The sequence below is a fragment of the Helianthus annuus genome, chromosome 8 (genome assembly GCF_002127325.2).
Source record: "Helianthus annuus cultivar XRQ/B chromosome 8, HanXRQr2.0-SUNRISE, whole genome shotgun sequence".
Classification (NCBI taxonomy): domain Eukaryota; kingdom Viridiplantae; phylum Streptophyta; class Magnoliopsida; order Asterales; family Asteraceae; genus Helianthus; species Helianthus annuus.
In genome coordinates, this window is record NC_035440.2 from 118,563,528 (window position 1) to 118,586,991 (window position 23,464).

At 39.9% G+C, this 23,464-nt stretch overlaps 1 protein-coding gene and 1 non-coding gene across 2 annotated transcripts; one reads left to right on the forward strand and one right to left on the reverse strand.

Annotated features, from left to right (window-relative positions):
- Positions 1 to 565: 565 nt before the first annotated feature.
- LOC118481491 lies at positions 566 to 671 on the forward strand. Its single transcript, XR_004865700.1, has one exon. It is a non-coding gene; the product is annotated as a small nucleolar RNA R71 (small nucleolar RNA).
- Positions 672 to 17,672: 17,001 nt separating this feature from the next.
- Positions 17,673 to 18,488, reverse strand: LOC110870656 (leucine-rich repeat extensin-like protein 3). The gene has a single exon (XM_022119836.1). The coding sequence runs from the start codon at positions 18,486 to 18,488 to the stop codon at positions 17,673 to 17,675; it is 816 nt and encodes a 271-aa protein (XP_021975528.1).
- Between the last annotated feature and the right edge of the window lie 4,976 nt (positions 18,489 to 23,464).

Sequence of the window (23,464 nt, forward strand, 5' to 3'; positions counted from 1 at the left end):
ATTCATTCGTTGCATTTCAACTTGCATCGCCTTCAACATCTCCATTACTTCGTTTCCACCCGAAGAGCTTTGACCCGTTTGATATTGCCTTTGAAATCCTTGGTTTCCTTGGAAATTCGGGTTTGCTTGATTTGAAGGGTTCCCATAACGAATGTTTGGGTGGTTCCTCAACCCGGGGTGGTAAGTGTTAGAATTCATATTATAGTTTCTACCACCCCCTCCTTGACCTTGCACAGCATGAACCTCTTCATATTGCCCATCACCTCCTTGGCAATTTTCAGCCACATGACCTATTTCATTGCAAATAGCACAAACATCATAAATTTGATTAGTAGTTTGAACATTACCATCGTCAACTGCATGAACTTGCGATCTCGTGACAGCCGGTCGTGCTCTCCTTGATGCTTGGGCTTTCCTCTTTGAGGTAATGGCCATTTGTTCTAAGAACTCCCAATCCTCATCTTCATAATTTGTGCCAAAAGTCCCATTTGTGATGGACATTAGATCACGTGCATCCTCGGCACACAACCCCTCGTGGAAGGCATTCATCAACTCCCAAAGTTCAATCCCATGATGAGGACAATTTTTGATCATCATATTAAAGCGCTCGAAGGCTTCATGGAACATTTCGCCTTGTTGTTGTTGGAAACTCCTCAACCCCTTCCTAGCATCATTGGTCTTTTGGGCGGTATAAAACTCGTCTAGGAAAATTTGTTGCATTTCCGCCCAAGTATAAATAGATGCCGAAGGCAACGTGTAGAACCACTTCTTTGCCTTGTCCTCCAAAGAAAATTGAAATAATACCAACTTGATATCATCGGCCGAAAAACCTTGACTCCCAAGAGTATTGCAAATTGAGTCATATGCCTCCAAATGGAAATAAGGCTCCTCCGTTGCTAGCCCCTTGTATTTCGGCAAACTTTGTAAAGAATTGGTTCTTACTTCAAAAGTTCTCCCTTGGTTGTTATGAGGAATAACCACCGGTGAAGGATTGTGAGTGATAACTGGTCTAAAATGCGCTTCAATACCCCTTGCATTTTCTCTAAGATGCCTCCTTGGTACACCAAACCGACCTCGTGGACGAACTTGACCCATTGGTCTTTGCATAGGCCCTTGTGGTGCAATTGGTTGTTGAAATTGTGGTTGTGGCACCGGTGGGTGTTGAATTGGCCTTTGGAATGGCGGTTGCACATGTTGTGGTCGAACTTGTTGCAAAGGAACCGGACGTTGCAATTGCGGCCCTTGTGGCCTTGGCCTAATATGTTGAGGTATGAGTTGTTGTTGTTGCACCCCACCAACCTTTGGAATTACTTGCACTTGGCCTTGCATATAACCGTACTCCCCTTGCTCTCCATCACCCCCATAACCGCACCCATCTTCATCAAAACCTTCAAACTCCTCATAACCTTCATCATACCCATCTCCTTGAATTCCCGATGATTGCCCAAATGGAAGAGTCGAGTATTGGAAACCCGATTGATTTGATGGTCGATACGGTGTAGCATGGACAATAGACGAAATTGGTGCTATAGTGTGGCTCGAATATGACGGACCCGCACCCGGGAAAAAATGGGATAATGGTGGTATAGTAGTGGAAGGGTTAAATGTGACGGTTGGTTCTTCTTGTGTAGTAATGGGCTGTGTGGTGTTGGTTGGTGTGACATTTTGAAGTATGGTGGGTTCGGTAGTATTTGGTGGAATGGTGGTATTTGGTGAGGGTTGAGTGGATGTTGGTACAAATGATGAGGTGGATTCACCCGTAGTGGGTGGTGGTGGTGGTGGATCCATGTATCGAAGTGGTGTAATCGGTGTAATTGGTGTTGTTGGTGAACTGCTGATTGTATTTTCCCTTAGCAAAATTCTGTTTGCTCGCAAAGTTCGCTCGATTTCGGATCAAACGCCAATGGTGATAGCTTGTGAGAGCTCCTAGTATGCATGCACCTGTCAATACCTGCACACTAACACACCCAGCGTAAACCAGAAAAATAACAAACTCAAAACAAGAACAAAAAATAACACACGTTGCGCACTACTCCCCGGCAACGGCGCCAAAATTTGACGTGATGTCGTGGTCACGCAAATTTAATCCCAAGAACAACTATGTAAATAGTGGAAAGTGGGTATCGAACACAGGGAGTTTGTGGAAAATGTGCTATTTGAAGTGCTTCTCTAAGTTAACTAAATTAAACTTATTGCAAGAAAAATAAAATTCAAGAGTTGGTTTGATTTGATTGGTTTTAAAAACTAAGATTAATTAACTAATTTGCAAAATGAAAATTTGGATTGTAAACAGTTGAGAGACAAATGACTATCTTGCGTTTCCGGTTTGGTTCGACGTCTGTGTTAATATTTCACTAGAAAGAACTACATAGACATAGTTCATGTATAATCAATTGCAGTGATGAAAGGGAACTAAGTACTCAGATTCCGAGAACGTGAGGTTATCACCCGATGATCAATCAACCCTTACCCAAACCTAACTATACCCATGATATCCCGATTGCCAACGGCACCAAGAACGTATGGTTTCTAATTAGTTCAACATAAGAATCAACAAGTTACTAACAATCAATCATACACCATAACAATCAATTCAAATAAAAAGCAATTGTTATTCTAGAAATATGAAATGAAAACACATAGTCTTACTCAAACCTTCAACACAAGATAATCACCCAAATATCTAGCCACTCATGGCTTTGACTAACATAATGCAAGAAATGGAAAATATTGTTCACCAACAAAAACTAGACAAGAATTTAGTGAAAAGATAGTTCCAAGATGTGTTTCTTAGCTTCCAAGTGCTCTTCATATACTTCCCAACTCGTTCTAGCCAAGTAGTAACCGAAATTGCATGATTAGGCATCATAAATCTTCATAAAATGGCCAATAAATGCGAAGGTTACAAGATGGGATCAGTCGGAGCCGTAAGCTACGGCTCCCAGCCGTAGCTTACGGCAGGCAGCAGGTCAACAAGTCAGCTAGGAGCCGTAAGCTACGGCAGACCACCGTAGCTTACGGCAGTCAGTGTTCTTTTACGGCAAGTTGCTCCTGTCCTACGGTGGAACATTTTGGATGAAAGGGAGGCCGTAAGCTACGGCCAGGAACCGTAGCTTACGGTCCTGAGCTTAATTTCCTTCCTTGTTCTTCATCCAAACTTCACTTCTTTCGCTCTTTAACTCTAGCAGCTTCTAGCATTCCCTCATACCTCCTAAAAGATACATTTTGGTAGTTTTAACACCTGCACAATCCAAGATAAAGTGGTTATCTAGTTCAAGCAATTAACCGAATAAAGTGTAGAATATGCATTGTATTAAGCCTTTTAAGGGTTGTCCTACGGACTACCCGTCACTTTACCAGGATGATAGCGAATTTCGCAATCATAATCGTTTAGAGTTTCCATCCAGCGGCGCTGTCTCATATAGAGATCGTTTTGATTGAATAAGTGTTGGAGACTTTTGTGATGCGAATAGATCACACATTTAGTTCCATACAAATAATGTCTCCACAACTTTAGTGCGAATACAACGACACCAAACTCCAAATCGTGGGTGGTGTAATTCTTTTCATGCACTTTCAGTTGTCGTGATGCATTGGCAATCACCTTGCCTCGCTGCATAAGTACACAACCCATACCGGTGTGTGAAGCATCACAGTACACAACAAATTCATCAATTCCTTCAGGTAATGACAATACCGGAGCATTGCTTAATTTCTGTTTTAGAATCTCAAAAGATTCTTGTTGCTTTGGACCCCAATCAAATTTTACATTCTTACGGGTCAGAGAAGTCAATGGTGCAGCTATCCTTGAGAAGTTCTCAATGAACCTCCTGTAATAACTAGCTAAACCCAGAAAGCTGCGAATTTCTGTTGGTGTCATTGGTGCCTCCCAATTCATAATGGCTTCTATCTTGGCGGGATCTACTTGCATGCTACGCTCACTAACAACATGTCCAAGGAATTGGACTTCACGAAGCCAGAACTCGCACTTGGAGATTTTTGCATACAACAATCCTAAGATACATCAAAGGTGCTTCTCGTGATCAACTTGGCTACGAGAATAGATAAGTATGTCATCTATGAAGACATTGACAAACTTATCTAAGTATGGTTTGCAGACTCTATTCATGAGGTCCATGAATGCTGCTGGTGCATTAGTGAGCCCGAAAGGCATCACTAAAAACTCGTAATGTCCATACCTTGTCCTGAACGCTGTCTTTGGTACATCTTCAGTTCTAACCTTGAGTTGATGATACCCAGATCTTAGATCAGTTTTTGAGAAATAGCTTGCCCCTTGGAGTTGGTCGAATAAGTCGTCGGTCCTGGGCAAAGGATAACGATTCTTGATCGTTACCTTATTTAATTCACGATAATCAATGCATAAGCGCATTGATCCATCCTTCTTCTTTACAAACAATATAGGAGCTCCCCAAGGAGAAGAGCTGGGTTGTATGAAACCTTTTTCCAGTAAGTCGTCCAATTAAGTCCTGAGCTCTTTCATTTCAGTAGGCGCTAGACGATAAGGAGCTCGTGCAATTGGTGCAGATCCTGGAAGTATATCTATCCTGAATTCAACTTGCCTCTCAGGAGGTAATCCAGGTAATTCATCAGGAAAGACATCAGGATACTCAGAAATAATTGGAATGTCTTCGTTCTTTGGCTTCGGGTCGTTTACTGTCACTTGTGCCATGTAGATGACACATCCGCTCTTCAGACACTGCGATACCTTGAGAATAGACACATTGTTAGGCAACCCATATTGCGTATCTCCTTGAATAGTGACAGATTCACTAGAAGGGGTTTTGATGATAACTAGTTTTTTATCGCAAGCAATTTGGGCTTGGTTATGTGACAACCAATCCGTGCCTAACACCACATCAAACCCAGCCAATTTCATTGGCAAAAGGGATAGCGGGATAGAATGATTCTTAATGGACATAAAGCATCCATCAAGAAAAGTTGAAGCAGTTTCTAAGGTACCATCGGCAAGCTCTACCTCATATTTTATGTCTAGAGTCTTAATAGGCAGATTCAGTAACTTACAAAATTTATGGTCTACAAAGGACTTATCAACACCTGAATCAAATAAAACTATAGCATAATAATTATTAATGAGGAAGGTACCTGTTATAACGTTCTCGTCATTCACCGCTTCCTTTGCATTCATCTGAAAAACTCTGGCATTGGTTTTCTTCGCCTCCTCGGGCTTCTTGGCATTCTTGGGGCAATTTGTCTTAATGTGCCCCTTTTCATTACAACCGTAACAGGTTGCATCGTTGATGTTTCGGCACTCCACAGACTTGTGCCCTTTCTACTTGCAAATCCCACATGGTTTGGCTTGTGGGTCCTGATTGCACTTTCCAAAGTGCCTTTTATTGCAAGTCTTGCACCTGGGCTTGTCACTTGACTGCCCTTTCTTGGAACCAGAGTTCCCTTTGTTCTTCTTGTTAGGTTGAAGGGACTTGTCTTCCTCCCTCTTCCTCTTCCCGTCATCGGTACTTTTCTTTGCCCTACTCCTCACAACATCAAGAGTAAGGGACAAAGACAGATCCACAGCAGATCTATATGTAGCAGGCTTAGACGCCTTGACGTTTCCTTTTACTTTAGGGGCTAAACTACCGATGAAACGCGCAATGCATTTGGGTTCTGGGGTGACCAAGTATGGTACAAGCCTCGACATCGAGTTGAAACTGGTCACATAGGTCCTACAATCCAAGTCCTTCATCACCAAGGTGAGGAAGTCAGTCTCTATTCTCTCGACTTCATGTTGAGGATAGTAAGTGTCCTTTACAAGATCAACAAACTTGTTCCACGAATGGTTATACAGAGGAACGTTTCCAGTGGATTGCACCAATGCTTTCCACCAAGTGAGGTGTGACACCTGTGTCACTTCAACCATCAAACAAACGCCAAACCAATGAAATATTGTATTTCATACTTTGGACTTGTATAAATATGTGTATCGTTTGCACATATCAACTCTAGTTCGATTTCAAGCCCTACATCGCTTTCTGGGGAATTATACGCAAACTGGTGCGTAAACGTACTCAGTTTAATGCGAAAAATACTCCGGAACAGCAACATATACTCAACATACCTTAAATAACCTTTACATAACTTAGAAATAAGTTTTGAAGGCTTTGGTTTGGCAAAAACAAGTTAATTCGCTTACAGGGACTAAACTTGACAAACTGCGAAAGTATGCCAATTTGAACTGTAACAAACATTCCGGAACATGTCCATAAGTTAAACATACCATAAATATCCTTTACATAGCTTAGAAATAGGCTTTGAGGGGTTTGGTATGCTAAAACAAACTTTTGGATCATTCAGGGACTAAAAGTGTCAAAAAGTGCACAAGTTTGCACTTTCGCGCATAAATTACGTTCTGAATACATCCGGACGTCCAAAAAATTTATGAAAGCATCCTTATATTATGCCTTAGTGTTTGGCATGAGAAAAATCAATTCGGCACGCATTTTGGATCGTTTTTCGCGCTTATACGCATTCCGTCGTAATTAACCGAACATCGCATTCGTACGGCCAAACGAACCAACATCCGACATTTTTTTGAGAATGTTTCATGTCCACAATGTTTAGGCATCATTTTAGGGCCTTAAAGTTGGCTTTACGGGCCTTAGAAGTGTCGGAAATGGCTTAAACATGCAACAGGGACCAAAACTGCCAATTCTGAAACTTGGTACAGATCAGACATAGCCAGGCGGCCCGCCTGAGTTTTGTCAGATCCTGATGCGGGCCGCATGGCCCCTTCAGTAACAAAATTTTTGTCTTTCTTGCAAATCTGGCCTTTTAAACACACCAAAGGGCAATGCCCTTTCACCATTTCAGGAGCTAAGGGTCACTTTGAGCCACCACAACTTTGTGACAAGTGTACGCTTAAGATCGTGGCACGATATTCAAGAAACGATCCTAACGGCTCTAATTTTCCTATAGATACCCCCCTTGGTGTAAAACCCACAAAAATCTGATCAAAATGCTCTAAGTTGATGCCATTGCTTCATACCTGAGCTCTTTGATCTAGATTAGCATTCGGGGACCCTCAGTAAGTATTCTTTCGTTCTTTTATCCGCTTTTCGAGTCCGAAAGTCAAAGTTTTGTTTGACTTTCTGCATTGACCAGCCTATGGTCAACCCGAAGTTTATGGAACTTCATAACGTGAGCGTGATCACGATGGTTATAGTCCGTAGTGACTATACCTACTGATTACCACGTTATCTAGGCTCAGTGACGAGTCGTAGTTTCGGCCAAAATGTGCATTCTTACGTATTTTGTAACCAAACTACTCGTGAGCATCAAAACCGTTTGTTTTGATGCCAAACCTGTTTTCTAAACTTAGTTAAGCATGTGTTAACATGCTTAGCTCGTCACTTTTAGTTTAGTGCTTATATAGGGTCGTAAGGTAAGCGATCTAAACCATCGCTTATATTTTCGAACCCGACCCATTTGGTCGATCATTAGCATCCGACCAAACACATTAGGTGACCATAGCTATAACCTTCCGAGGTTATACCTTGTGGTCACGATGTTAGGCGTTCCAAACGCGTTCTACGCGAACGACGCGTTAAGATAGCCTAAGCTACCTAAACGGGTCGTGATGGGCCGTAAGCACTTAGGTTAGGTTTCATTTTAGTATTTAGGCTTTGTTAAACCATATTACACGAGTCTCCATGCTCATTTGGATTACGAACCCGCATACTATCCGATCCTTCCGATTTTGGTCCGGTATATTAATATAGCTACCTATTAGGTGCCGTTTGATATCCCGTGATCTCTAGCATTGTGTGATTATTACACAAGAAATTCAAAGCAATCTCAGGTGAGTACATTGAACCCCTCTTTTACTGTTTTCCAAACTGTTTTGGGGTGAAACACATGTGCCTACCTGTTACTTTCATGCTTTCCATGTTTTCACATCATATACCTGCTATGTTCGTTAGTACATATTAGTACATGATTTCATTACATTTCATGCTATGTATGCCCATTGTGTGCGTACTTAGTACATTGCTTTACATTACATTTCATGCTATGTATGCCCATTGTGTGCGTACTTAGTACATTGGTTCACATTACATTTCATGCTATTTATGCCCATTGTGTGCATACTTAGTACAATTGTTTACATCACATGCCTTCATTTTGTTATGACATTTGGTTTGTTTAACATGGAACAATACATTCATTAACATTAGCTACATCGTTCGTTAGTAGGTAGTGGTACCATAGGAATTGACAACTCCCGTTCCTGAAATCCTGGGTTTGTTTGGATTGGAAGGAATGACCGAATTCGATATACATAACTTAGATAAACCTTTAATTTGTTTAAGGGTTTATCGCCACAATCTCAAGGCTTGGATGTATGCATATTTCACAATACCGCACAAATGTCTATATCAGTAGAGCATGCATTGTTCCATGAAACATAACATTGATTTAAACCATGTTTTACTTCAACACCTTGTTTTGTGCATTTTACATATGGTTGAGTTGATACATCTCGCTTACCATACAAGATATATTTTGGGTACACATTACATTATCTACATTGAACATAAACATTTTGACATTGATATAGATACTTGGTGGTTTACATTGAACATAGACATTTCGACATGGTTTACACAATAACACTTGACATTTGGTTTATACATGAACAATTTAAATGGTGGATGGTTTGGGTAAATGGTTGGAGTAACGTGGCGTATGTAATATGATACAAACATGGTGGATACGCCGCTGGTACTTCCTATATATAAATGCTTGTATGGTATTACATATCGTAACGTTATTTGAATCATTTCAATTTGAGACATATGACATTTTATACAAATAACACACTTTCTCGAGACATTGTTTTACAAACGACTTATCTTATACAAACACATTTTACATGGTTATCCGTTTAACCATACAGTGTCTTCTTATTTATACATATCATCTGATTTTATCATTTTTCAAATGATTTACAAGACAAAGCAAATTACAAAGTTCATGACTATACATTTTCTCAAACATAAGTCATGAATTCCGTTTTCATAAAACCAATGTATCTCACAGGCATTTTTATGCTGACGTACCTACTTTCACATGTGTTTTCAGGAGATGATGCATAGGACTTATCAAGATATACTTAGGCGGACCTGTGCCTTAGTGACTAAAAACGAGACAAGAACTAGTTAATTTATGTTATGTACTATTTGGTTCTTGTTTGAACAATGTAAACTTTCATGTTTGATCAATAAAACGGAACTTCAATTGCCATGGATTTGAAACAATTAATTCTGTTACAACACTCCCCGACATTTCCGCCACGTTTGGTATGTTCTACGTGGTCGGGGTGTGACAGAAAAGTTGGTATCAGAGCCAATGGTTATAGGGAATTAGGTTATTAGTAATGCTTTGACCTAGTCTATAACCTTCCTAGGACCCTAACGCGAGTTTACTTGCGTTTAGTTATAAAACAATACCGTCACCTATCCTTAGGCGACAACCACAACAAGAACATAAATTTCAAAACCGCTTTGAAAACTAATCATCTGTTCTAGGATGATTGATTACTAGGTTTTGAACCCTCTGTTATAAGGTTTTGAACCCCTTTGAATTTTCAAAACTCTCGTCAAAGTTTTGGGTCTTAAATAATGTGAACACGTGCAAACTGGAAGAGTGAATGCCTGTACCCTGGGATTTCTGTCTAAGGTTAGAGTGTTCGTACAAATCCACATAATCAGACCAGTCACTCTTACCTGGGAACTCTTGGGGTGAGTGTCCACTTATAGGCGAGCATGTCTTCGTGATACACTATGAGGATCTATTTGCTTTGATTCAGCCTTGGTGCTGTTTGTTTGCTTCGTGGTTCAAACAAATGACCATCAACCATGACTATGGTCGGTAATTGTAACATCCTATTCTTACCCAATGCCATTTCATTTGCTTTCTTTCTTGTTTCTCTTTTAGAATGCCTCCTTGACGCGAAAACCAGATAGCAACTGCCGAGCTGGCAGAAATTATTGCGCAGCAGATGGCTGCTCAATTCCCAAATCTCTTCGCTCAATGGAACCAAGCCAACAACAACAACAATGGTACATGCAATTTCAAGAACTTTAACTCGGCTAAACCACTCAATTTTAGTGGTTCTGAGGGAGCAACTGGGCTTCTTCAATGGTTCGAGAGCATCGAGAATACTTTTCGCCACGTGCAGTATCCGGATAATCGCAAGGTCGAGTTTTCTTCGAGTGTGTTTCAGAAGAGGGCTCTTACATGGTGGAACGGGGTAATGAGAGACCATGGTGCAGATGTTGCTCTAGCACAGACATGGGCTGAACTGAGAGCTCTTATGATGAGGGAGTTTTGTCCTCGTCATGAACAACGAGCGTTGGAGAAGGAGTTTGATGATTTGAAACAAGATAGTGGCGAACACAGGGCATATACTGATAGGTTTGAGGAGTTGAGTCTACTTTGCCCGACTATGGTCGCCCCACTCGACAAGGCTATCGAACGGTACATCGACGGCCTGCCTGACTCGGTACAAGACATTATCACTGGTAGCAACCCTACCACACTCCGTCAGGCCATTGAGCTATCTGCAACCTTGACTGAATCACAGATCAGAAAGCATAAACTTTTTCGAAAGGGTGACAAGAAGCCAATCGAGGAATCAAAGACCATGGATGAACAGACTGGATCCCCTGAGAAGTCTAAGAAGCGTAAGGCTTCGCAGAATTGTGCGATTGCTGCTCAACCCAACCAAAACACCCGCAACCAACCAACTCAACCTCCTGCAAAGAAACCTTATGCCGGTACTGCACCGATATGCGACAAATGTAATGCACACCACTTAGCTCACCTACAGTGTCGTTTATGTGCATCATGTGGGCGACTCAGTCACCTGGCAAATGCTTGTCAATTTACCCCAAACCAAGGTGGTCCAAACCAACCTCAAGTAAATCCTGCTCAAGCTCGTCTTCCACTAGGTCCTTGCTTCAACTATGATGAAATGGGCCATTTCCGGAGAAATTGCCCAAAGATTGCTAATGCGAATCCAGCGCAAGGATGAGCATCAGACCAACTAGAAGACAATGTTGTTTAGAGATAATCAAGCCTTATGTATTATTTTCTTTTGTAGTCAAGGCCCATGAAACAGTTGTTGTTGTTTATAAATAAATCTTTTTTATTTTACATTGCAATGTACAAATGTGATGTCATGTATAAACAACGTATCCTCTACAATACCGACAATCAAGGAACCGTATTCCTTGAAGAACAGACTACCCCGTAATTTCTTCCATTTTATTATCTCTTGTGTTTTCCACGAATACCCAAAGTACCACTATAAATTCTTAATAGGGTACCTAAGGGTATTTCCGTATATTCAAAAATTATTGTACCTTAATTCGAAAATTGCGTTTTCTTGAAAACAAAATCGAATTTATAGGAGATCTTTCTATCTTCATAGTTAGATTCTTGCTAATGTTTAAAGTACCGAAAGAAATCCATGAAATGGATTCCTAGTGTGCTTTAAATGCATGCACGTAATCAACAAAACAAATTAACAAATTAAAGATCTAGATAAACAATTTTGTGGTTATGTGACTATGTATTTATGCATCTTGTCTTTCCATTTATGCATTTTGTGTTTTTGTATACTCTGGATATTCGCTATCCAAATCCTCGTAGAATCTTTCATACCTTCATATGAGGGATTCGTAGTAGGATATTCAAAAAGGTACTATCTTAAATCCTTAATGGACTTCTACGTTGTAGTTAAGTCCCTTGGATTATAAAGTACTATTCCAAAGTTTAAGGACAATATGTGTTAACATAGTTGAAGAGATTGGTTCGACAATCTAGTTAAAGACATCCTACATCGATGTAGTTAAATATTCCCCGTGGGTAGTTTAGTTAAATATTCCCCGTGGGTAGTTTAGTTAAATAGATCATTCGTTGATCTAAGTTAAAGAGATTGGTTTGACAATCTAGTTGAATATATCATGCGTTGATATAGTTAAAAAGGCCCTCGGGTGGTCTAGTTAAAGAGATCCTACGTCGATCTAAGTTAAATAGATTGGTTCGACAATCTAGTTAAAGACATCCTACATCGATGTAGTTAAATATTCCCCGTGGGTAGTTTAGTTAAATAGATCATTCGTTGATCTAAGTTAAAGAGATTGGTTCGACAATCTAGTTGAATATATCATGCGTTGATATAGTTAAAAAGGCCCTCGGGTGGTCTAGTTAAAGAGATCCTACGTCGATCTAAGTTAAATAGATTGGCTCGACAATCTAGTTAAAGACGTCCTACGTTGATGTAGTTAAATATTTCTCTTGGGTAGTTTAGCTGAAGAGATTATTCGTTTGATTTTTTCCCATACGCATTATGAAATGAACTGTGCGGACTGTGCAAGGAAGTACGTAATTATGGAGGCCTACATAATTATGGAATTTAGTGCACAGAAACCACAGGAAGTTTTGTCATGTGTTAAGACCTACAGTGACAAGAGTAGTGATACGGGAGAAGTCTTGGATTTTGACCAATGTCATTTATCCTTACACTCCCCAATTCTGATTTCAAGCACACACAAGTTTCCCATGATAACTCTTCACGGGAAACGTTCTCCTGCCCGTAGTTCGAAACTCCATGTTTTGTTACTACAAGGACTTCACTTTGTGGGTTGAAATTTTCGCTATGGATCCTAACATGGCCCAGAGTTTTACCTAAGGGTTCAATGGATTTGTCTGAAAGCGAAACCGTCACAGATGTCTTCACAAGTTTCCTCTAAAAACTAAATTTCGGGACGAAATTTCCTAAAGTAGGGGAGACTGTGACACCTGTGTCACTTCAACCATCAACAAACGCCAAACCAATGAAATATTGTATTTCATACTTTGGACTTGTATAAATATGTGTATCGTTTGCACATATCAACTCTAGTTCGATTTCAAGCCCTACATCGCTTTCTGGGGAATTATACGCAAACTGGTGCGTAAACGTACTCAGTTTAATGCGACAAATACTCCGGAACAGCAACATATACTCAACATACCTTAAACAACCTTTACATAACTTAGAAATAAGTTTTGAAGGCTTTGGTATGGCAAAAACAAGTTAATTCGCTTACAGGGACTAAACTTGACAAACTGCGAAAGTATGCCAATTTGAACGGTAACAAACATTCCGGAACATGTCCATAAGTTAAACATACCATAAATATCCTTTACATAGCTTAGAAATAGGCTTTGAGGGGTTTGGTATGCTAAAACAAACTTTTGGATCATTCAGGGACTAAAAGTGTCAAAAAGTGCACAAGTTTGCACTTTCGCGCATAACTTACGTTCTGAATACATCCGGACGTCCAAAAAATTTATGAAACCATCCTTATATTATGCCTTAGTGTTTGGCATGAGAAAAATCCATTCGTCATGCATTTTGGATCGTTTTTCGCGCTTATGCGCATTCCGTCGTAATTAACAGAACATCGCATTCGTACGGCCAAACGAACCAACATCCGACATATTTTTTAGCATGTTTCATGTCCACAATGTTTAGGTATCATTTTAGGGCCTTAAAGTTGGCTTTACGGGCCTTAGAAGTGTCGGAAATGGCTTAAATATGCAACAGGGACCAAAACTGCCAATTCTGAAACTTGGTGCAGATCAGACATAGCCAGGCGGCCCGCCTGAGTTTTGTCAGATCCTGATGCGGGCCGCATGGCCCCTTCAGTAACAAAATTTTTGTCTTTCTTGCAAATCTGGCCTTTCAAACACACCAAAGGGCAATGCCCTTTCACCATTTCAGGAGCTAAGGGTCATTTTGAGCCACCACAACTTTGTGACAAGTGTACGCTTAAGATCGTGGCACGATATTCAAGAAACGATCCTAACGGCTCTACTTTTCCTATAAATACCCCCCCCTTTGGTGTAAAACCCACAAAAATCTGATCAAAATGCTCTAAGTTGATGCCATTGCTTCATACCTGAGCTCTTTGATCTAGATTAGCATTCGGGGACCCTCAGTAAGTATTCTTTCATTCTTTTATCCGCTTTTCGAGTCCGAAAGTCAAAGTTTTGTTTGACTTTCTGCATTGACCAGCCTATGGTCAACCCGAAGTTCATGGAACTTCATAACGTGAGCGTGATCACGATGGTTATAGTCCGTAGTGACTATACCTACTGATTACCACGTTATCTAGGCTCAGTGACGAGTCGTAGTTTCGGCCAAAATGCGCATTCTTGCGTATTTTGTAACCAAACTACTCGTGAGCATCAAAACCGTTTGTTTTGATGCCAAACCTGTTTTCTAAACTTAGTTAAGCATGTGTTAACATGCTTAGCTCGTCACTTTTAGTTTAGTGCTTATATAGGGTCGTAAGGTAAGCGATCTAAACCATCGCTTATACTTTCGAACCCGACCCATTTGGTCGATCATTAGGATCCGACAAAACACATTAGGTGACCATAGCTATAACATTCCGAGGTTATACCTTGTGGTCACGATGTTAGGCGTTCCAAACGCGTTCTACGCGAACGACGCGTTAAGATAGCATAAGCTACCTAAACGGGTCGTGATGGGCCGTAAGCACTTAGGTTAGGTTTCATTTTAGTATATAGGATTTGTTAAACCATATTACACGAGTCTCCATGCTCGTTTGGTTTACGAACCCGTATACTATCCGATCCTTCCGATTTTGGTCCGGTATATTAATATAGCTACCTATTAGGTGCCGTTTGATATCCCGTGATCTCTAGCATTGTGTGATTATTACACAAGAAATTCAAAGCAATCTCAGGTGAGTACATTGAACCCCTCTTTTACTGTTTTCCAAACTGTTTTGGGGTGAAACACATGTGCCTACCTGTTACTTTCATGCTTTCCATGTTTTCACATCATATACCTGCTATGTTCGTTAGTACATATTAGTACATGATTTCATTACATTTCATGCTATGTATGCCCATTGTGTGCGTACTTAGTACATTGCTTTACATTACATTTCATGCTATGTATGCCCATTGTGTGCGTACTTAGTACATTGGTTCACATTACATTTCATGCTATTTATGCCCATTGTGTGTATACTTAGTACAATTGTTTACATCACATGCCTTCATTTTGTTATGACATTTGATTTGTTTAACATGGAACAATACATTCATTAACATTAGCTACGCCGTTCGTTAGTAGGTAGTGGTACCATAGGAATTGACAACTCCCGTTCCTGAAATCCTGGGTTTGTTTGGATTGGAAGGAATGACCGAATTCGATATACATAACTTAGATAAACCTTTAATTTGTTTAAGGGTTTATCGCCACAGTCTCAAGGCTTGGATGTATGCATATTTCACAATACCGCACAAATGTTTATATCAGTAGAGCATGCATTGTTCCACGAAACATAACGTTGATTTAAACCATGTTTTACTTCAACACCTTGTTTTGTGCATTTTACATATGGTTGAGTTGATACATCTCGCTTACCATACAAGATATATTTTGGGTACACATTACATTATCTACATTGAACATAAACATTTTGACATTGATATACATACTTGGTGGTTTACATTGAACATAGACATTTCGACATGGTTTACACAATAACACTTGACATTTGGTTTATACATGAACAATTTAAATGGTGGATGGTTTGGGTAAATTGTTGGAGTAACGTGGCGTATGTAATATGATACAAACATGGTGGATACGCCGCTGGTACTTCCTATATATAAATGCTTGTATGGTATTACATATCGTAACGTTATTTGAATCATTTCAATTTGAGACATATGACATTTTATACAAATAACACACTTTCTCGAGACATTGTTTTACAAACGACTTATCTTATACAAACACATTTTACACGGTTATCCGTTTAACCATACAGTGTGTTCTTATTTATACATATCATCTGATTTTATCATTTTTCAAATGATTTACAAGACAAAGCAAATTACAAAGTTCATGACTAAACATTTTCTCAAACATAAGTCATGAATTCCGTTTTCATAAAACCAATGTATCTCACAGGCATTTTTATGCTGACGTACCTACTTTCACATGTGTTTTCAGGAGATGATGCATAGGACTTATCAAGATATACTTAGGCGGACCTGTGCCTTAGTGACTAAAAACGAGACAAGAACTAGTTAATTTATGTTATGTACTATTTGGTTCTTGTTTGAACAATGTAAACTTTCATGTTTGATCAATAAAACGGAACTTCAATTGCCATGGATTTGAAACAATTAATTCTGTTACAACACTCCCCGACATTTCCGCCACGTTTGGTATGTTCTACGTGGTCGGGGTGTGACATGAGGGCGTCGCCCTTGAAAGATTGAGACACAAACTTAACTATGTCTTCCTTAGCACATCCACTGATGTCAATCACAGTCTCCATTTCATCTAACCACTTCATGCAGTCGATTGCTCCCTTTTCTCCTGTGAAATCTCTCGGTTTACAGGAGACAAAGTATTTATAGGTACAACCCTTGGTGTACCTGGGAGTCTGTTCGAGGACAATCTGCCTCTGTGGTTCACTTCTCTGATTAGACGAGTGTTGAGACTCATCTTTCTTCAGTGTATGCGAATGAGATAGGGACTTTGTATGAGTTTTGGACCGAACATTACTCGGCTCCTTGAACTTATTATCCACAGCTTGAGCAACCGATGCGGTTATCATCGCTTGTAATTCAGCAGCAGTGATATTAATCCTGGTATTATTGTTTTCTTCCATGGGATGACTGTTTACTTCATCAGAGCCAGCCATAATTTGAGTACTATATCAAACAAGAATGATATATTTAAATTATATAATGAATCATCGCATTGATGATTAGTTGGTCATGGTATCATTAAACCATATAGACCATTTTAAATAAAAATCAATTTAATCATGATTTGCCTAGGCTACAACAGAACCATTATAAGCAATCAATAGGATATAATCCTTTATATTTATTGGACAAGGGATATAAATCACAACTGTCAATGTCATGAAAGACATTTTCATATAGCACAAGGCTCGTCTCGAAGGACATTTAGATGGCACAAAAGGCCTTGTCACAGGGACGGTTAAAATATAACCATTGATCTCTTGGATCAGTGATCTTTTAAGGGTCGAACATAGTTCATCGCCTTTTTGACAAGAAGTTTATAAAATAAAACTATCATTGTCATTATTACACCTTGCTTTTATGCATACATCTCAAATGGATGTTTTGGTGTATACATCATATTGATGTTTATTAGCCATGATTCACATTGATCATATAGGCTATAATAGTGACTTGGAACGATCCAAGTACATTTGGAAGCTTGTGTGGTTTCTAGTACTGCACAGCCAGGAATGTTAACATGTTTTCAGATGTTAACAGGGATTTATTGTCTTAAAAAGGTTGTACCATCATAGCCATTTAGAAATTGAAATGACATAGCATGATGATGTAATAAAATACATATTTAAAATCCAAAAAGAAACTCCATTAAACATTAAACTATTACAAAGATGCCCTAAACGGGTCTTGAAATAACACAACGTCCACGCAGAGACTAGAAAAAGAAAATAAGTCCACGCAGGGACTAGGTACAGAAAATAAAATGTCCTCGCAGGGACTTGATTGAAAATAAAATACAAAATAAAGTAAACAACTTTCTATTTCTTTTTGCCTTTGATGAGACTTGCAAGGCCCTTGAGAAAGCTGCTGTGCTTCTTATTGGTTTCATCTGCTTTACGCTCAACCTTATCCAACCTCTGCAGAATCTCTTGAGTTTGCTCCTGTTGGGGAGGAGGAGGTTGCTGATATGGTGGGTATTGATACCCCTCCACTGGATATCCAGTTGGGTAAACTGGAGGATAAGACGAAGGATAAAGTGCATTATACTGTGCTGCCGTAAGATACGGATCTTGGGCTCCATAACCCGCAGAAGTTTGATATCCATAATCCACAGGGGTTGGATATCCAGATGGGTTATACCCAAATGAACCTGGGTATGTTGGTATCGGGTTGTCAAAACCCACTGGCGGTGGCGGTGGTGCATAAGAAACCGGCGGAGGATCGTCTTTCGGCACCGCGTGCAAGGGTCCACCCATTTGTGGGTCCTCGGGGATAGGAGGGTAAGAGCTTGAACCTTGAGGGGAACTGAACCATGGTCCCCCTCGCACAAATATTCGTGCATTCCTCCTTCGCCTCGGCGGCTCGGGAGGTGGCTGAGGTGGTTGTTGAGGTGGCTCCTCAACAGGAAGAGGTGGAGCAGTGACAGCTTGAAGGTACGGCTCATCCAAAGGAGGTTGAGCAGGAGAGTTATGATATGAAGGGGTGAATTCCCATTCATATTGGGCACACCGTTCGGCAAATGAATCGGGCCCCTGATATGGCGATCCTTGGTATGGAGAACCGCTAGAAATGCTGATAGGGTGACCCGGTGTCCCGGTTTGTAGCTCTGGATTAGGATCGTCGTCCATATCCATGTTGTGGGGGAAGTGATGTAACACCTCGTAAAATCACATCCAATTCAATGATGACACGTGTCATAAACCCTGATTGTGATTAAAGATAACTTGAGGGACTAAAACTATCAACCAGAGCAAAGATGTAATTAGAAGGACCAAAAGCATCATCATGCCAAACTTATGCCTCTGAATAACTCTGTATAATGTCCGTATTCATTATTGAATAAATTATCAAGCACTGGAAGCCGTTTGCGCTTATAAATCAAAAGTTACAAAACACAGGGGTTAAAAGTGTCAATATGTTAATTTTTACCTCCCTAGGACACCCTTGACCTGTTTGCACTGACCATGCATGCTGAAAATGTCGGATTATTAAGTAACAAGAGTGCAGGGACTGAACATGCAACAAAACAAAAAAACTTTAAAAGTTGTTGCCTCGCGTGGCGTGTCGGGATCACCTTCCCCTGGCGCGTGGCGCGATGGAGGCACTTTTTCAGCAGAACTGGCAGATGCCTGTTTGCAGGTTCCACCGCCTTAGAAGCCTTGTTTCTCGATTCCAGGGGCTGCTCCAATGGTATTTCACGCATAGGGACACCTGGGATCATCAGGGAACACTTGTAGACTAAGGTGGAATGATCTTGGAAGATTAAAAATCCTATATAAGAGCTTCATGTTGCAACCATTGTTCTTGCTCATTTTCAAATTTCACTTCAAATCATTCTCTGGAGCTTTCTGGTCTTCAAGCAAGTTTCCTTAAGTCTCAATTTCGTGCTTAGGACCATTGTAAGTGTCCTTAACCTCCTAATTTCAGTTTTGATTAGTTTAATGACCAAAAGTCAAACTTATCGTAATTAAGGTTTGACTTAGTGATTAACCACTAATGGTCCAGTCATTAGTCAAATTGAAAATAGCTATGAGTTGGTAATTATGTGGGTAATAAACCCTTAAAAGGGCACCCTCTGATTTCCACTCTAACTAGGTCAATTGTCGGGTCAAACTTAATTATAAAAAGTCAACAGAAAGCTATTTTTCAAGTAAACACATAATTAACAATATAGAAGCCATGAAGCCTGTTTTATCACTTGTATAACTTGGTAATTAGTGTAAGAACATGTCTAAGCATGTTCAACCCGGCAATTTTGAGTTTAGGCTCGGTTCGAAACCGACAGTCGCAAAAGTAGACTTTTGCTTTGACTTTTAGTTCTGACCCGATTTAGATTATTTTAGAAATGCCTTAGGCTTCCATTAGGTCCATGTTCCATATTAGTATAACCCTCTGAGATTATACAACTTGGATCCTAATTTATCCGATTCATTTGAATGTTTCCATTATATGCCTAAATGTTGACCATTATGCCCTTTTGACCTTAAAACGAGATTTTTGAAAATGTGAGAGGACAAAAACCTTTGTTACTGATTTATAAACTTGTTCTAAAAAATTTGACATCAGTTTGAGGTCTAGATTAGGAGTTATGCTCAATATCGTAATTAAGAATCTTTTTATTAATTAAACGGCATAATTAGCGTATAGCCTATTTAAACCCAAATTTTGACACCAAACTTTTTACCCACTGATATAATATAATATTTTGGGATTTTTGAAGATTTTTATTTATTTTTAAGCTGAGCATAACATAGGGTTCTTGCTCTAATTCGGTAATTGTCGGTTTTACCCTTTTTGCTAATAAAATGAGTTTTACGTAATATTTTGATACCAAACTTTTTGCTACTGATTTTATATAATAAATGAAATATTTTGAACCTAATAAACTGATCAAAAACTCAGATTTCCAAATTTAACCTTTAGAGCTTATGTGAAATTACCAAAATGCCCCTACGGTGCATAGTTTGGTTATAAATGATAAATTTCACATATATGCAATACCATACTGAGATAACTTATTAAATTAAGTATTTTTACTGATTATATCAGACCTGAACCTCAGATTAATATTTAATCTCTTTTATAACCTTTAAAATGACCAGAATAACCCTACGGGGCTTAATTTGAGTTTAAATTCGTTTTGGCCATAATGGAAGGTATCCTACTGATATCGCAACATATTTAAGGCATATTAACTTAGGAAACCTATTCATGACTCATTTGTTTACTCGTTATGCATTTTTCGCATTCGGTACGGTTTATGTAACTAGTTTGCATAAACTAACCAAAACGGGTCAAACCTTATCATTTTTATCTCAAAATCTAGAATGTGTTTAGTTTACCCATATTATACAAGTATCCAAACTTGTTGGGTTTAAACCACATTCTAATCTGGTCTTTGCTTAATCTTGCGTTTTGAACCGTATATCTTCCATTAAAACTAACCGATCTAAGTTTAGGCTTAATTAAGACCCGTTAGGAATCTAATAGGTTATTAAAACCTTCGTTCCAGATTTAGGAGCCCAGTAAAAGATGTCTGCATTTGCCAATTGAATACGGCTGGGATAAATTGAATAATTTGCTCACGTAAATACTTTTAACTTATTTTTCGTTATACGGGCTTGGGATACGGTATTATAATAATACCGCTTGGTTGGGTGTGTAACTATTTTAAATCGGATTGTGATTAATATATTTGCATAACCCGTTTCAATCTATTTTGTTTGGTATATGGCTTTTGGGGGGTTAATGACCGTGTCCTGGATATCCTCGGCTCATTCATTGAAATGGCCACGACTTAAGTACGGGGTGTAGGCATACACCTAACAGTTGCGTATGTAAAAATGGTAATCCACAATAAGGAATTCTCCTTGTGGGCATTATACATGTGGCGTGTCAATTAAACTTGTCCGGCTCTTCTAACCGACCCTGATAGACGACAAACATGTAAATCTGTATACAAGATTATTTTTAAAAATAATTGTCCCAAGTTATAAAAGATATTTTGTGCCTTGTGCATTCAAATCAATTTTCTTAAATATTTTCAAAATGAGTCAGTTAATTGTATTTACTAGTGTAAACTGACGTATTTTCCAAAAAGGCTAAGTGCAGGTACTAGACGGGATAGGCTGGCCACTCCTAGCATCAATAAAGGGTCTTGCAAGCTTAGATGTGTCTTGCAAGCTTAGATGTTTATAAATCTGTTGAACAATGATCCTTTTAACTTTGATCCGCCTGTGGATCCCTTACAACCGTTTTGTAATAATTGATATTACTTTTATTCGGTTTGTAATGTTTTTATCTTTCGACTTCCGCTGTGTATTAAACTGTGATAAATTGTCTATGATGATATCAACTACGTCACGATACTCCCCACCGGGCCCACCGGTAATACGTGGAAATATCGGGGTGTGACAGGTTGGTATCAGAGCCAACATTGAGTGAATTAAACACTAGCCTTTTTGTGTTTAATCTCAATGACATAGTTTGCACATTCCTCGACTTCCGAGTCTAGACAAAGAACTTAGGACTAATCCTAATTTATTTTATTTTGTCTTTTATTGTTTTCCTTTATTGTTCTTTTGTTTGTTTTGACAGGTTCAGCAAAATGCCGCCAAGGTTCAGAAGAGGAGGACGAGGCAAGGCGCCATTCACCAGCCATGATCGTGAAGCCGGACCTTCCCACCGGCGAACTCCGTCTGCAACAATAAGCACAAGTCCTCAAGAGCGTTGGAGGACATATTTGGAGCCCGCGAGGCGATCTGTCTCGCTAAGTTCATCGCCTCTTACCATCATTCTTTTGGGCCGCAATCGGAGAACGAGCCCAACGATTCGCACTACTCTTACCTACCACTTCAGCGGTCGAGTTCACACCACACGTTTCAAGACCCGACCCCATATTTCCAGAGCTGGTTTAACCCGACAAATCTGATTGAAGAACCAATGGGTCATAACCCATTGGGTCCAGAAGACCATTTCCCTGAAGCTCAGGACATGGAAATGGATGATGACCCGGATCCTGCCGAACCACCATCTGGGACACCTACTCACCCCATCGAGATTTCGGATGGGTCGCCTTTTCATGGATCACCTTATCGTGGTCCAGACAGCTATGAGGCAAGATTTGCCCAATACGACTGGGTCTTTACTCCTTCCTACCACTCAGCACCTCAGCAGCAACAGTAGGATCCCTCAGAGGATTCACGTTTTGTAGCGGTTACTCCACCGCCACCGCCTCTAGTTCAGCAGCCGCCTCCGGAGCCACCGAGGCGGAGAAGATCAAATGCACGGATGTCCGTGCGAGTGGGAGTCCGGATCAGCACCCTTCAACCTTCCAGTGGCAGTCATTACCCGCCACTATATGAAGACCCACAGATGGGGGGCCTTCAAACCCCGTTTCTGAGGTGGACTCTGCGCCAGTCGCACCACCACCAATGGGTTATGATAACCCAATTCCTTCATACGCCGGTACAGCAGCGTATAACCCATTTGAGCAGCCAACCCACACTAACTACAACTACGCCGAAGTTGACCCTTACCTTGTAGCGACACACTACAATGCTCTTAATCCCGAGGGGCCCTATGGAGCTCCCTGGGGGATTGGATACCCAGCTTATGGGTACCAACATCCGCCACCTCCTCAACCTCCACATCAGTAGCCGCCGCAGCCGCCATTGATACCGCCAACGCAACAACAGGAGATTCTCCAAAGGTTGAGCCAGGTGGAGCGGGATGTTCAAGAAGAGCGTAGGGACAACCGAGGATTTATCAAAGGTCTGGCAAATTTAATCAAGGGAAAGAAGAAAAAGGGATTTTTGAAGATTCCTTATTTATTTGTATTGTATTGTAATTTCCTTGTTTTAATCAAGTCCCTGCGTGGACATCTATTTCTGTATTCAGTCCCTCCGAGGACTTGTTATTCCAGTTTAGCCCCTACGTGGGCATGTCTTTTCTGTTAAAATCCCGTTTAGGGCAATCATGTACTCTTTTATTTAATATTAGAATGTGTTGAATTTTTAAATTATCATTACATGCATAAATATAATATATAAAATAAAACAAAACATCATTCCTTTTTAAAAATTAATTCTGCCATTTTATATAAAATAAA